At 49.6% G+C, this 14,817-nt stretch overlaps 2 protein-coding genes and 1 long non-coding RNA gene across 4 annotated transcripts in view; 1 reads left to right on the top strand and 2 right to left on the bottom strand.

Moving 5' to 3' along the window:
- MSH2 (mutS homolog 2) overlaps positions 1 to 14,817 on the bottom strand; it is a 305,392-nt gene that overhangs the window by 180,864 nt on the left and 109,711 nt on the right. Inside the window, exon 15 of one of the 2 annotated variants that reach the window (XM_058428245.1) lies at positions 914 to 3,795. The exons of the other annotated variant lie outside the window; for it this stretch is intronic. Coding sequence (XP_058284228.1) covers positions 3,783 to 3,795 — 13 coding nt within the window. The 3' untranslated portion in view covers positions 914 to 3,782. Of the gene's footprint in view, positions 1 to 913; positions 3,796 to 14,817 lie in introns of those variants that run through there. 2 annotated transcript variants of the gene reach the window in all.
- KCNK12 (potassium two pore domain channel subfamily K member 12) overlaps positions 1 to 14,817 on the top strand; it is a 60,505-nt gene that overhangs the window by 34,290 nt on the left and 11,398 nt on the right. The gene's annotated exons all lie outside the window — the stretch shown is intronic.
- Positions 9,206 to 11,148, bottom strand: LOC116482977 (uncharacterized). The gene is made up of 3 exons (XR_004252135.2): positions 10,849 to 11,148; positions 10,283 to 10,350; positions 9,206 to 9,586 (listed from the first exon to the last, which is right to left on the bottom strand). It is a non-coding gene; the product is annotated as an uncharacterized LOC116482977 (long non-coding RNA).

The raw sequence follows: 14,817 nt of genomic DNA on the forward strand, positions 1-14,817 counted from the left end.
AATGATTCTCCTGCCTCAGCCTTCCAAGTAACTGGGATTACAGGCATGCACCACCACGCCTCGCTAATTTTTGTATTTTTAGTAGAGACGGGGTTTCACCATGTTGGCCAGGCTGGTCTCAAACTCCTGACCTCAAGTGATCCACCTGTCTCAGCCTCCCAAAGTGCTGGGATCACAGACATAAGCCACGATGCCCAGTCCTTTTTCACTCTTTTCTTCTCTGTTTCCAGCCCCTCTGCCTCAGGGCCTTTGCTCGTTCTGTTGACTAGCCTGAAACACTCTTACCCTAGTCCTTTATCAAACATCCGTTCCTTAATGAGGCCTCCCTGGACCCACCCCACTTAAAACCATGACCTTCCTCCTCCCTGCCCGCACACTCCTCACCCTCTTAGCCTGCTCTATTTTTTATTGTTTGTAGCACTTGCCACTTTCTCACAGGCCACATAATTGTTTGTGGTTTATTATTCTGTCTCCCATACTGAAATGTAAGCTTCTTAAGGGTAGGGGACTTTGTCTGTTTAGATCACTGTTGAATCCCAAGGGCCTAGCACAGTTCCTGGCCATAGTAGGCCCTCAATAAATGCTTGTTGAATGAATGTGGTCTCCTTCATAGACTCCTCTTCTGCTCTTTAGATACTGGAGTTCCTCAGGGGCCTTTGTTCTCATACCACACGTGCTCCCTGGAAAGTCTTATCCACATGACACCTGAACCCTTGAATGCCAACCTGGACCTTGCAGACCTTGTGCCCGACTGCCTCCATCTCCTGGCTAAGGCATCTTCACTACTCAGTTCCAATGGCACCTGCTCTGGGACACCCTCCCAAACCTCTTCTCTTGCTTCCCGGAATCCCCTGACATCTCCCTCGCTGTCATTTTCATAGGGCATTGTGGTCATTGTGTATGAGGACAGGGATCATATCTTATTCATTTTTATTTACAAACTTAACAGCGCTTGTTGGGGGTGAACTTATGGTTTCAAAAGTAGCAACTATCCCATTTACACCACAGAAAATGTGAAATATTTATAAAAGCAAATAGAAGAAACTTAAAATGAAAATCACAGCTGGGCGCAGTGGCTCACGCCTTTAATCCCAGCACTTTGGGAGGCTGAGGGGGGCGGATCACGAGGTCAAGAGATTGAGACCATCCTGGCCAACATGGTGAAACCCCGTCTCTATTAAAAATATAAAAATTAGCTGGGCGTGGTGGCGGGCATCTGTAATCCCAGCTACTCGGGAGTCTGAGGCAGGAGAATCGCTTGAACCCAAGAGGCAGAGGTTGCAGTGAGCTGAATCGCACCACTGCACTCCAGCCTGGGCGACAGAGCAACATGCTGTTTCAAAAAAAAAAGAAAATCACCCATATTTTCACAGCTGAGCAGTGTGCTCCATGTACGGAATTAAGTACAAGTGTGTGCACACATGCACATACATAGCCAAGTAAATTGGAATACTTGGAAAGAATTTCATTTACAAAAAATAATGAATGGCATCCAATAAAATGCTATTATGGGCTGCTGAGCACAGCAGCATTTTGAGAAAAATGAAGGGAGCCAATGAGCGCCGAGAGCTGGCCTGTCACTCACAGTGGGGCTGGAAGGATCTGCCGTGGAGCATAAGCATTTCCCAGAACCCCTGATCAGGCAAGGCTGCCTTATGACCAAGATGGAGTGAGAGAAAAACAACACCATTCACCCCATAATCATGTCCAAACACAGACCAAAACAAGAACATCCTCCAAACCACAAAAAAGACCAAACATCCCTCATATGGTTAGTATGAGCAACTGCTGCTTCTTGGCCTTGCTATGTCGTTCCCATCTTCCAGCTAAGAATTAAGATGCCCAGTCATAGAAGTACTCCCGCTCTTTGGCAGAATCCCATCCAGAGCAAAGCCTGCTTCCTTAAGCCCTCCCTAAATCACCTAACTCAAGAACTCAAGCCCAACTCCTAGAATTAGCCCTCTTTGATACCCTCTGACTGAGATGCCCCAGAATCCATGGTGGCCAAGCTTCCTCATTGCAGTGAGCCAGTAAGCTCAATTGTGTTTGACTACAGGTGTGTTCCTGGAGGTCTGTGGGCAATCTTATTCACCATAGTCTTCCTTCCCCTGCCCTCATGCCTGGCACACAGCAGGTCTCAAAAACATGTTGAGTTAACTGAAGCTAAGATGGAGACCGTGTTTCTGGTACAGTGTCTGCTGGTGATCACTGGACAAACTGCCAGTTCTGTCGGGAATTTAGCAGCTGCTCCCTGAGGACCTGCATTCTGGAGGGTGGCAAGAAGTCCAAGACATGGGCCATGTCCTCATTGGCAAGCTAACATAGAAAAACACAAAGGGCTAAATCTCTGGGACAATGGTCAGGACAGGGGCTGTCACAAGACAGCACACAATTAAATGCCTGGTGAGCTGAAAGTGCTGTCAGATGATGGAGAGGATTCAGACAGGCGAAGAGAAAAGGAAATAAGTCATTCCTGACCTTGAAAGGTGGGTCTGGGGAGCTCAGGGCAGCTGAGTCGGAGAGTGATCTGGGCAGAGCTGTGCCTCAATACCACCACTGGGACAGTGTGCAGAATGAGCCAAAAGGAGAGAGAATATTTCCAGAAAACCAGGGAGTCTGGGTCCCAGGTCATATGAAAGGAGGGGGACAATAGGCAAGGCAAGGAGGTGGCAGGAAGGTAGATTTGAAATTGGGCAGAACTGAGTTGCAATCCTGGTTGTGTTATTTTCTGTGACCCTGACCTTCAAGGTCATTAACGTCTCTGAACCTCAGCTTCCATCTCCTTCTATCACACAGGGTCTGACACAAAGTCATGCCACAGATCCAGGGCAGGCGTTTTGGCCACAGCAAGTACCCTGGCGCGGTATGATTGAATGCTCATCTCAGAGAAAAATCACAGTTGCATTCTCTGAACCGAAGGCTGAGTCAGGCCTCAAGAGGTGGAGTGGAAAGAGCTGTTGGCATGGGGCTGGGACGTGTGCTGCCTTACTTCTCTGAGCCTTGGTTTCCTCACCTGCATAATGGCACCTCCCCCAGGAGCTGCTCTGGGGATTACACCTGTGAAAGTACCAGCAGAGTGCTTGGTCTGGAATAGGGGCTCCATAAATTCAGTCCTCAACATCCCTCACTTCCTGTGTGCCGGCCATCAACCTCCCCATCTGTCTGTGGCAGCTGAGAGTGGAATGTGCCATTAGTTCCAGCCCCACCCCCATTAGAGGAGGGGTGTGCCTTACCCCTCAGCTGCAGTCCAGTGACCACAGCCAGGCCCTGACAGAGACCCTTGTGCTTTGACATTTTGGGCTGGATGAAAAGAGAAAGAGACCCTTGTGCTGAGGTGCTGTGGGCAGCCCCTTTACCAGCCCATAAGGCAGGCGCATGTCAGGGGCTAGCAGAGCAGACACACAGCTCCCCATGGGCCTCTAGAGCACCTCCCTGGCTGCAGCTGAAAGGTGTGGGTTTGTTTTCATCATGGCTCCTCATCTTTATTCCTCCTTTGAAGCAGCCAACCAGGCTGGCTTCTGTGGGAAGGCCAAGCATGGGGACACCTCAGTTGGAGGGAGCCGGGCCCTTAAGGAGTGGCCTCTGTGCATTGAGTCATCCCCGAGGGCTCTGCGTGCCCCCTCAGCCTGGGCACTGAGCCCCCCCAAGATGTGGCTTGTAGCTCCATGGAAAGGATGGGGCTGTGCTTCTCCAGGTGTATAAAACTGAATTCATTGGGAGGGCTTGGAACTATCCACTTGAGAGCAGGATTTGTTGCTTTACAAACCACCAGAGACTTCCTTTTAAAATCTCCTCCTGTGTGATAGAGGAGTTGAGGTAAAGTGATTGAATTGACATTGTCTTGCTGCTCCGAGCACCTCCTCCTCACGGCCGGCTGGTCTGTCTCCCTTCTGAGAGGTGGTATGACCCCGGAGCTCTTCCCCACACAAGCCCCACATGAACGCCGAGGTGGGTGGGAGGAGTGAGGAGTGAGGGACGGGGTAGGTGGGCAGAGCTTTCTTCATCTCATTGCTCCTCACTCCGGATTCATCAGTCACGTCTTTGTCCCATCAAAGGGCCTCCCTTGGTCTTGGATTTAGTCTTCTCCCAAAATTCTGGGCTGAGATGAGGGCTCTGCTCTTTCTGTGGCGGGGGGGCAGAAGGGGCAGTGATCTCATCCCTGGAAAGGATTAGTCATCAGGGAGACAGGGACAGATCTTGGGGAGGGGGGCTGGAGACGGGCTGTATGTAAATGAGTCATCTTCCCGCCAGCTCGGGGCCGAACTTGACAGCTGCTCCCCAGGAGAGGTTGTTAAACGGGAGCTACCCGGAGGCAGGAGTAGTTAACCGACTTTTAATAACTCATTTTGCTGAATGATTTCTGGTGAGGAGAGAAAACCTTAATCCCAGAGATAAAGCACAGAGTGGGGGGTGGTTGAAGTCAGCCCCGCTAGCAAGGAAGGCTGCGCCGAGGTACAAAGTCGATTCAAAGAAGTTATTTGCATTTGCTCACAGTTAACCAAAACCTCTCTAATGTTAGAACTCACTGGCCTGAACCTGTGGGGTTCATCCTCTGTCCCTAGCTCCCCTACTCCTGCTACCTTAGCTGTCTCCACCTCCCATCTTGTTGTCATCAAATGAAGAAAGTCACCTCAAAGGCCCCCAGAGAACAAGACAAAAGCAAGCAGAACAGGGGCAGAGGGCCATTTTCCGTGTGCCTGGCTGACTAGAGCCTCTTTGTCTGGATCACTGCGCACCCAATGCAAGAGGGGTGCACTGGATGCTCCCACCCCACACCTGGCTTCGGAGGGAAGAAAACCAAGAGCTTCTGTCCTCAGGGAGCAGTCCATCCAGCTCTGCAAATCAGACAAACCAGCAAGTGCCAACAAATAGAGCAGCCCACGGTCTCAGCTTTTCCACAACAGCCACATTTTAAAATATCCCTCCCACACACACACACTCTCCCTTTGGGGACTGGAAAAGATGGTGCCTAACCTCTAGCCGGGCCTCCTACCCAGTGCAGGGGCCAAAGCAGGAAGTGAGCCCAGAGGTGAGGAGATGGAGGCCCAGCAAGGTAGGAGAACAGCAAGTCAATGGTAGAGCCAGGCTTGAGTGTGCCTACAGGGGCATTTCCCTGCCTTGGAAATCCATATGTCATGTCGTGATTTGCCCATTCCTTGCCTGTCTCACCTGAGCCACTTTGCTGTGAAATAAGGTCCATGTCTCACCCATCCTGCTTCCTAGCTAAGCTTGGTGCTTTTGGGGAGCTTACTATGTCCCGGGCACTGTAGAATGCATGTGGGAACTACATCCTCATTTAATCCTCACAATGACATTCAGAGGTAGGGCAGTGGGCCGGGCACAGTGGCGCACTCACGTAATCCCAGCAGTTTGGGAGGCCAAGGTGGGCAGATCACCTGAGGTCAGGAGTTGGAGACCAGCCTGGCCAACATGGTGAAACCCCGTCTCTACTAAAAATACAAAAATTAGCTACATGTGGTGGCACGCACCTGTAGTCCCAGCTACTTGGGAGGCTGTGGCAAGAGAATGGCTTGAACCTGGGAGGTGGAGGTTGCAGTGAGCCAAGATCGCACCACTGCACTCCAGCCTGGGCGACAAGAGTGAGACTGTCTCAAAAAAAATAAAAAATAAATAGGTAGGGCATTGGGCCATTTTTAGAGGGAGAAGCGAGGGTCCGAGAAGGTAAGGAATGTGTCCATGTCACCTCCTTAGCAGGTGGAGGCGCCAGAGCCTGACACCACTGTCCCTGTTCCTAGTTCTGCTCTCAGCTCTCCGAGGGAGGCCTTTCCCAAGCCTGCAGGAGTGAAGACTTGCTGAGTTTGTCTTCTGAGCATGAGGCTTACCAGAGCCTAGAAGTTTCTACAGAGCAGGGCACAATGCCAGGTACTAGGCTTGGATGCTGGCACCTAAAAGTGCCCGGCAGTGCTCACTTCACAAAGCTCCTATAGGGTCAACCTGAGTCCCAGGTGGCTAGGAGGTGCTCCCAATGTTACCAGATGGAAGGCCTTGACTGTGAGTTGTCCAGGTTCTTGGCATGTTAAACAAAGAACAGAAAAAACCTTACAAAGCAACAAAAGAATAAAGCAATGAAAGACCAAGCAACAAAAGAACAGTTGCCAGGTGTGGTGGTGGGTGCCTGTAGTCCCAGCTACTCTGGAGGCTGAGGCAGGAGGATCACTTGAGCCCAGGGGGCAGAGGTTGCAGTGAACCAAGATCATACCACTGCACTCTAGCCGGGGTGACAGAGCAAGATCCCGTCTCAAAGAATAAACTTAAAAAAAAAAAAAAAGTAATGAAAGCACAGATTTATTGAGGCAAAAGTACATTCCACAAAGTGGGAGCAGACTCAAGCAGGTGGCGCAGGAGCCTCTCTATTGCAATGCTCCCCAGGGTTTTTGTTGTTTTTTTTTTTTCCCATGCTACTTACAAATTTGTTTGTTTGCTTATTGTTACTAGAATGTGTGCTCCAGGATAGTCAATGTTGTCTGTTTTGTTGAAAGCTGTATCCCTAATGCCTATGACAGCCTGCTACATCGTGTGCAAATAAATGTTTTTTGAATGAATGAATATTGTTTTTTGTTTTTTGGGTTTTTTTTTGAGACGGAGTCTCGCTCTGTCACCCAGGCTGGAGTGCAGTGACGTGATCTCAGCTCACTGCAACCTCCGCCTCTCCCCAGGGTTTTTATAAAGCTAAAAGAATGTGCTAGCACCCCTAGGTGCCCTTTAGAGGCCTAGGGTTAGTTACACCCTATGAAGGACTGGCCCGTGACCAATCAGAGGCTGAAGTGACAGCTTGGCCCACAGTCAATCAGAGGCTGAAGTGGAAACTTCTGTCTTATCACAGGAGTGAGGATGTGGCCTATGTGCTGCCTAATCTTGCCTAGAACTGGCTGCACCCGCTGTTCTTATGCCTTAACTTTTGGTTACCCCAACTCCCTGTTCTCCTGCCTCACCAGCATTGTCCCTTGCCTTCTTCCACAGATTCCCCTGCTCCATCAGCCAGAGTCACTGGACATTTCCTATGGGCCAGGCTTCACCAGCAGGCTGAACCCCCTCACCCTGCCCAGTAGCCTTGGGCACTGCACTCTCCCAGCAGGAGATGCCTTTCCCAAGCCTAGGCCTCTGCTCCCTGTCAATCTCTTGAAATCCCATCTAATCTTTTTTTTTTTTTTAAACAAGGTCTTGCTCTGTCACCCAGGCTGGAGTGCAAGGGTGCAGTCATGGCTCACTGCAGCCTTGACCTCCAGGGCTCAAGCCATCTTCTCACTTCAGCCCCCTGAGTAGCTAGGACCACAGGCACACGCCACCACGCCCAGCTGATTTTCAAATTTGTAGAAATGGGGTCCCACTATGTTGCCCAGGCTGGTCTTGAACTCCTGGGCTCAAGCGACCCATCCGCCTCAGCCTCCCAAGGTGCTGGGATTACAGGTGTGAGCCACCCCACCATGCCTGGCCCCACCCAATTGTTAAGACTGAACACAAATATCTCTTCTTCCATATGTCTTTCCTAATCATTCCACCAGGAAGGCCTCAGCTCTGATGTTGACCTAAACTGGTCTGGATGCCCCCAGGGATTGGGGATTGTTTTCAGTTCCCCAGGTGATTCTATTGTGCAGCCAGAATTGAGAATTGCTGCTCTTGCCAAAAGCAATCTACCTCTCCTTCTTCCAAACTCTTGTACATTCGCTGCTTTCCTTTATCACATTGCAAGCTCCTTCCTCTAGTTTCAAATCTCTGCCATGTGCTTGCTTTGTGATCTGGGGCAAGTTACTGAACTTCAATGCCTTTACCTGTTAAATGCAACTCAGTTTACTAATCTCACAACTGGGGACAATAATCATCTCCACTGTAGTTCATCAAATCTAAGACACTATTGGTTATGAACACACAATCATGGTATGTACCATTAAGAATTTAAAATACTGCCAAATAAACTATCAGGCCATTGACTGTAAGATGCATGATTTTAGAGATGTTAACATGAGAGGAAAAAGCTGTGACTTGGAATCAATGAAAACATGGAGCCTCATGCAGTTGTTGTGAGGATTAAATGAATTGATACGCATGCAGCACTTGGCACGGTGCGTGGAAATAGTGAGGCTCGATACACAGCAGCGGTTATTATACCCTCCGCATTTTCAGTCCTCAGTAAGTACTTTAATGACTTCTCCAGCCATTCTTTTAGCACAAGCTCTCCCAAAAGGTTCAAGGCTTGTCCAGGGTGGTCGGTTGTCCTCCCCGGCGGTGTGACATGGAGAAGGCTGACATGTGCAGCCCTGAGGTACCAGGGCTGGGGCACATGTCCCAGGGAAGTCTCTGGCCCAGTGCCTCTCAAGTATCCAGTCCTCCCCCATTGAGTCTGGCCAGAAGCCCCCTCCTACTCCCAGAGAGGTGATGTCGCAGTTCCAGCCACAGAGCAGGCTGTTGGCAGCCCCGCCCTCCATCCCACAGCCCTCCCCACATCTCCCACTCCTCCCTGTTCGGAGAGAGAGGGACATGGGAAGGCCTGGCTGCTGGCCTAGCTGGGCAGGGCTCAGCGTTGTGTGAGTCTTGGGTTCCTTCATTATTAAAGTGAGGCTCTTAATCCCAACACTGGCCAGTCAGGAAGGATCAAATGAGATGGGGATATTGGGAGAAGCTTCTCAGAGGAATGTACCAAGCTGACAAGTGGGGTCATGAGTAGGGTTGCCAGGTTTGGGAAATAAAAAGAGAGCATGCCCAGTGAAATTTGGATTTCAGATAATCAACTATATTTTAGTATAAGTATGTCCCATGCAATATTTGGGACATACTTAAAAAATGATTTCTTGTTTACCCAAGTCATATTTAACTGGGTGTTCTGTATTTTACTCGGCACCCCTAATGAGCCATGGGCCATGCCCAGTATTTCTGAGTCTTTTTCCATCCCTGCCTACTGAGTCCACGCCTCAGCCTTCCCATGGCTTCTCTGTAGCCATGAAAATGCTTTGCACTGATTGACTTAGGTCTACCCATTCTTGAGCCAATCATGGTAAGGAACTGGATTATCCTGATTGGCCTAGACTAATAGAGCCCATTCCTGGAGTTGGGTCAGTTCTCCAAGTAGCCTGGCTGCTACTCAATATAGTACAGGTTGGGAATGATTGGTAAGGAGAGAGCTGCAGTGCCCACCACAAAATTTTAGGTCAATGGAAATTTGAATCAAAATATTTGTAGTTGGACAGATTCCAACCAATAGGGTCATCTGGAATACCTTATTAACATTATTTCTTAAAGGAATGGCATTCTTAAAGGAATATTCCATGTACATCTGATTTATCTGGAGACATTTGTTAAAATGAAACTCCTGGGCCCATTTTCTGACCCACTAAATAAACCTCTGAGCGGGACCTGCCATGGAATCTGCATTTTAATCATGTGTCCCAGTTGCTTGGAACAGCCCTGGTTTATACATGCTGTCCTGGGGTAATTACTAGTAGAGCCACTTTCACTCTCAGAAGTATCCCAGATTGGACTGTACAGTACGTTTTATTTCCCACTCTCACAGTTGACAGTGCAGAGCCCAGCAGGAAAAGTTTCCAGCGGGTAATGAGTCAAGACTTCCCATCTGTCTGGCAAGTGGAAAGGGCATGGGCTTCAGGGTCAGCTCAGCCACATACAAACTAACTTCAGTGAATGCTTCCCCTCCCTCAGCCCATTTCCTTGCCTGCATTGTTGGGGGTAATAGTGCCTCCCTCACAGGGTGGCTGGGGGCCTGGATGGGAGGAGTGCGTCAAGGGCCCAACCAAGGCTGCCACCCAGGGCTACACGATACAGATCAGTGCTGGCCTCCCATCTCACTTCCATGCTCTCTGAGCTGAACTCCGAAGGCCCCGTCACCAGGGCCCCATTTGCGAAGGCGGCACCAGACAGGCTGTGGGAACGAGCTTCACAGCTTTTGTCAAAGTGGCATAATAAAGCCCCCAAGTGTCTGCTCTTTGCAAACTGGGATAGCAGATCAATTGTGGCATAAACAAAATAGCAGGCTTGGTGCGAACCCAGGGACAGATCACGCTTCTGCAGGGTGTGATTGAGGGGGAGGAGGAGATTCTCAGGGTGGCTGGGTTTGCCTTTTCTCTGGCTGAAGCTTTGAGGCCCCTCTCCAGAGCAGCTTGGCTCCCCACAAATTGCAAGAGCTTGGGAGACTGCTCCTCTACTCTGGGAGGCAACTGGCTAGGCAGTGGCACAAGCATAGGCCCCAGTGCCCTCAGCAGGAAGCCTGTCCCAGGGTCTCAGCACCCCCCAGAGCTCTGAACCTACTGACCTTGATGCAGAAGAATGATGGACCATCCTCCACCCCCACCTTGTCTCCCAGGCTGAGCTGAGCGTGCTCTGTAGGAAAGAGAAGGGCAGTAATGCAGGCACAGAGAGACCTCAGGAACAGGACAGTAAGGACGCTTTCACTGGCTGCCCTCTGCGCTGTCGGAGACGCTTCTGACCCGCCTGTCCCTTCATTCTGGGCAGATGGTGCTACACAGCCAGTCTAGTATTTAGCATCATTTGGGGCCTGCAGCACTCCCTGGTTAAGTTGTTATGCTGAATGCAAGCTGAACCAGGGCCACGAGAAGACCCCAAGACAAGTTCTGGCCCAGACTCTACGTACCCTGTCCCAGAGGTGAGCCTGCTGGCAGCAAAGGGGGCAGGATCTGTACAAAACTGCTAAGAAACCCAATGAGGGGCCTCTAGGAAGGCAGGCCAGAGACTGTGAGGACAGGAACTGCATCTGTCTGGTTTTCCACCATATTCCTGAGTCTCGCATGATGCTGCCAACCTGATGCTGTCCACAGTAAACGTTTGCTGAAGGAATGAATAGGTGGATGTTGGTCTTACCAGCCTCATGTCTGGCCTTGGTTGCCTTGCTGAGGCCCTCAGATAAAGCCACACCCCTGTGAGGAGGGAGCATGAGGCCGGTCACATTCTAGGTTTGGTCATCCAGGAAAAAGGCAGATCCTCAACTGGAAACCCCAAGCTCCAATAGATGGCCTTGGGCAGAAGCCAGGAGTCCAGACATGAAAGAGTTTGGAGGAGTCAGAAGAGGCCCCCAGAGAGTGGAGGAGATGGCCTTGGCCTCACGAAAGTAGGTCAGGCAGGGCAGGCCTGTGGGGGCCTCAAGAGGCCAATGAGTATCCCGGCTGTGCTCAGCCAGGCAGACTGTCACCCAGAAGCAGCAGTCTCCTCTGCACCTCATTCTTCATGCTGTCCCCAGGCCCTGGGTCAAGTCTTATGGAAATAGCCCAGCTTGTCTGAGCTGTGCCACAGGAAGGTTATGAGTCTACCTTGGCAGACTCTTTAGGGGACAGGCCATGGCCCCTCTTCCCTGTGAAAGGGGCAGGATTGATCAGTAGAAAGGGGGCCAGAGAGGACAGAGGACTCTTAAGGATGAGAGTCACAACTCTGAGCAGCAGCCACTCTCCCACAAAGATGCTCCCCTGGCTGTGGCCCTGGAGGACTGCAATTTGGTTTCTTAAGAAAAATGGAGCTTCCTTGGTGCCCTCAGAATACAGTGTAATGTGGTGGAAAGAGCATGAACTTTAGATGCTAGCACACCTGGGTTTCAGTCTCGGCTCCACCACTTCCAAGCTGTGGGGCCTTCGCAACTGCTTTTCACCCTTTAACCTGCAGTTTCTGCATCTGTTGGATGGAGCTGTTCTCCCCCACAGGTTGTCATGATGACATGCGATGATGCAGGCAGGGCCAGCACTGTTAGATGGTGGCTTTCACCACAGTGAAGAGAAAATCCAGGTGGAACCAGTTTATTAAATGGGCCAAAACCAGAAATGGCTTTGTCTCATCTCTTAAGAACTCCCTTTTAGATTCCTTAACATCTTGGGTAGATGCTAGAGTTTTCCAAATAGTTTTTATGTCTTTTTATGTTTTGGGGTTTTTTTGTTTTTTTTGAGACGGAGTTTCGCTCTGTCACCCCGGCTAGAGGGCAGTGGCGCGATCTTGGCTCGCTGCAACCTCTGCCTCCCTGATTCAAGTGATTCTCATGCCTCAGCCTCCCAAGTAGCTGGGATTACAAGTGCACACCACCATGCCCAGCTAATTTTTGTAGTTTTAGTAGAGATGGGGTTTTGCCAAGTTGCCCAGGCTGGTCTCAAACTTCTGGCCTCAAGTGATCCGCCACCTTGGCCTCCCAAAGTTCTAGGATTACAGGCATGAGCCACCATGCTCAGCCAGTTTCTTTCTTTTCTTTTCTTGTTTTTTGTTTGTTTGTTTTCTTTTGTTTTTGAGACAGAGTTTCACTCTTATTGCCCAGGCTGGAGGGTAGTGGCGTGATCTCGACTCACTACAACCTCTACCTCCCGGGTTCAAGCGATTCCCTTGCCTCAGCCTCCCGAGTAGCTGGGATTACAGGCATGCACCACCACGCCCGGCTAATTTTTTGTATTTTTAGTAGAGTTGGGGTTTTTCCATATTGGTCAGGCTGGTCTTGAACTGCTGACCTCAGGTGACCTGCCCACCTCGGCCTCCCAAAGTGCTGGGATTACAGGCATGAGCCACCACACCCGGCCTCTTTTGTTTGTTGTTGTTAAGTATCAGTTTTAAGATTGAGACTCGTTCTCAGATGTTTAATCAAATCTTCAAATTCACTTCTAATCAGAGCTTAGCCTCCCCCTCTAGCTCTGGGCTGACACATGACTCAGGGGACCCGCAGTGGATGGGTCATGGGGGTGATCTTACATCACTAGAGCCACTATCATTCCTTCTTAACTTTTGCTGGTGGGGCTGCAAGGCTTCCTGTTAGAACAGGCATATGTGCTTTCATGGTGCCTATTTATGGGTCCTTGGGAGCCCTGCACAGGGACCACTCCCTGCCTCATTCCCTGAGTGCGCACTGCCCTCTCCATCTTTCCTCCTGTGACTCCCTCTCATGCTGCCCCCAGCCCTCTGCCCCTCAGCCTCTTCTTGCTAGGGCCCCCTTGCTCCAGCAGGCAGCCCTCTTGAGCAGTCTCTTCAGATCTCTTCCTTCCAGTATCCACTTGTCACCCTCTGGTGACCCAGGTCACCCTCACATCTCCTGATGCAGCAAGCCCTCGAAGTGCAGATGGCTCCTGTGACTGCCCTCTTCCTCCCCTGCCTGTGGGGGCTGCCCCAGTCAGCCTCCCACCCAGAGAACTCTCCAGCACAGCTCTGGACTCCAGGGGACACTGCTGGGTTCTCCCAGAACTCTCACCATGCTCCACTCTGGGTGGGCCTGTGAGCGGCTGTGCCCAGCCAGCTAGGAAGTGAGCTGCCGGGCTCTTCTCTTGCTGAAGCTCCATAAGTCCTCTTGACCTTCCCTGTTCCAACCATCCCCTGGCCTGGGGGTGAGTGAAAGAATCCACAGCACTCCCCACTGCCACAACAGCTCCCCACAACAACTTCCCAATTGATGGACGATCCCATCAATCCCCAGCCTTTCCGGACAGCCTGGAGGTGGGGGTGTGGGGGGTTGCTAGCCCCAGACCTGTTTTGCTGTTTTATTAAGTCCAGCATGGATGTGTCTGGAACTTCTCTTTAGAATGGGGAGAAATGTACACATACTGTTCTCAGCTTTGAGGCTTTAGCTGAAAAATCCAATTCAACGTTTTCTTAGTTAGACAAAGTATTGGTTTTCCAGGCCCAAGATTTTCAATTTCCTTAGGAATTTAACAGAGTTATCCTTCTATAAGAGATTTTGTTTTCCCTCAGTGAGTAGACGCAGTGTTCTGTATACTGGTCTATGTACCAGGCTTGAAACCAGGACAAAGAGGTGGGAGTCTGTCCCCGAGACGCAGGTCACAGCCCCTCAGCCCCTACTCCCTCACCTTTACAGTGAGGGGTATGTCAGAATTGGGTATCTGAGAGTTCTAACAGTCTAGAAATTAAAAATTTTTTTTCTCACTGTGAGTACAAAAAAACTCACAAAACATACAATTTTACAAATTATTATACAGCTAACACACATGTAACTACCACCCAGGTCAACAAAAACATTTGTAGCACCCCAGAGGTCCCCTATGTCCCCTCTCAGCTACTATCCCCTGCCATACTCTAGAGGAAATCCCACTTCTGACTTTTATCAAAATTACTTCCTTGCTTTCCCTTATAATTTTGCCAACCATGCATGCATCCCTAAAAAAGGCTGTAGTTTGGTCTGATTTTGAATTTTATATTAATGGAATAATGCAGAATGTATTATTTTGTGTCCAGCTTATTTTGTTCCACATTCTTTTTGTGAGATTTATCAGTGTTGTTGCAAGTAGCTATGGTTCATGCTTTTTAATTGCTGTATAGTTTTCCTTTTTATGAATAGACAGTCATTTAGTTGTGTTGTTAGACATTTAGGTTATTGGTCCAAAACGTTTTATAAATATACACATATACTCCCACTCCACTTATAGCCATGTAAATTCAGAGTTGATTTCTTTATAAACTCAATAACTTGAGTGTGGCTTTAAAATGTAGCAAAATCTCTCTATCAAGTTCTTGGTTACACAGCTATTTTGGTTTTTTTCACTTTCTGTAAATCTAGGGACATAATCCATCTTCCTCAACGTGGGTAACATCATAAGATTTTCCCCTAACCTGAGTCATTAAGTATAAGATAAACACCACACTCGGGCAACTGGGCATTTCCTTCAGACAGTCTAGAAAATGAATGTTAGCACATAGGCTTAAGGAATGTACACTGAAAGTATTACAAGAAAAATTTCCTATAGTCTGTTTAAGAAACTAGTAAGCCACATAGGACAAACTCTTCCCCACTTTCCCAGGGCTGGCCCCACCCCACTGGCAGGGCACAGGTAGCCCTTCTGCCATAGGACACAAATTAAA

This window comes from Hylobates moloch, unplaced genomic scaffold, assembly GCF_009828535.3.
Source record: "Hylobates moloch isolate HMO894 unplaced genomic scaffold, HMol_V3 SCAFFOLD_15, whole genome shotgun sequence".
NCBI classification, from domain to species: domain Eukaryota; kingdom Metazoa; phylum Chordata; class Mammalia; order Primates; family Hylobatidae; genus Hylobates; species Hylobates moloch.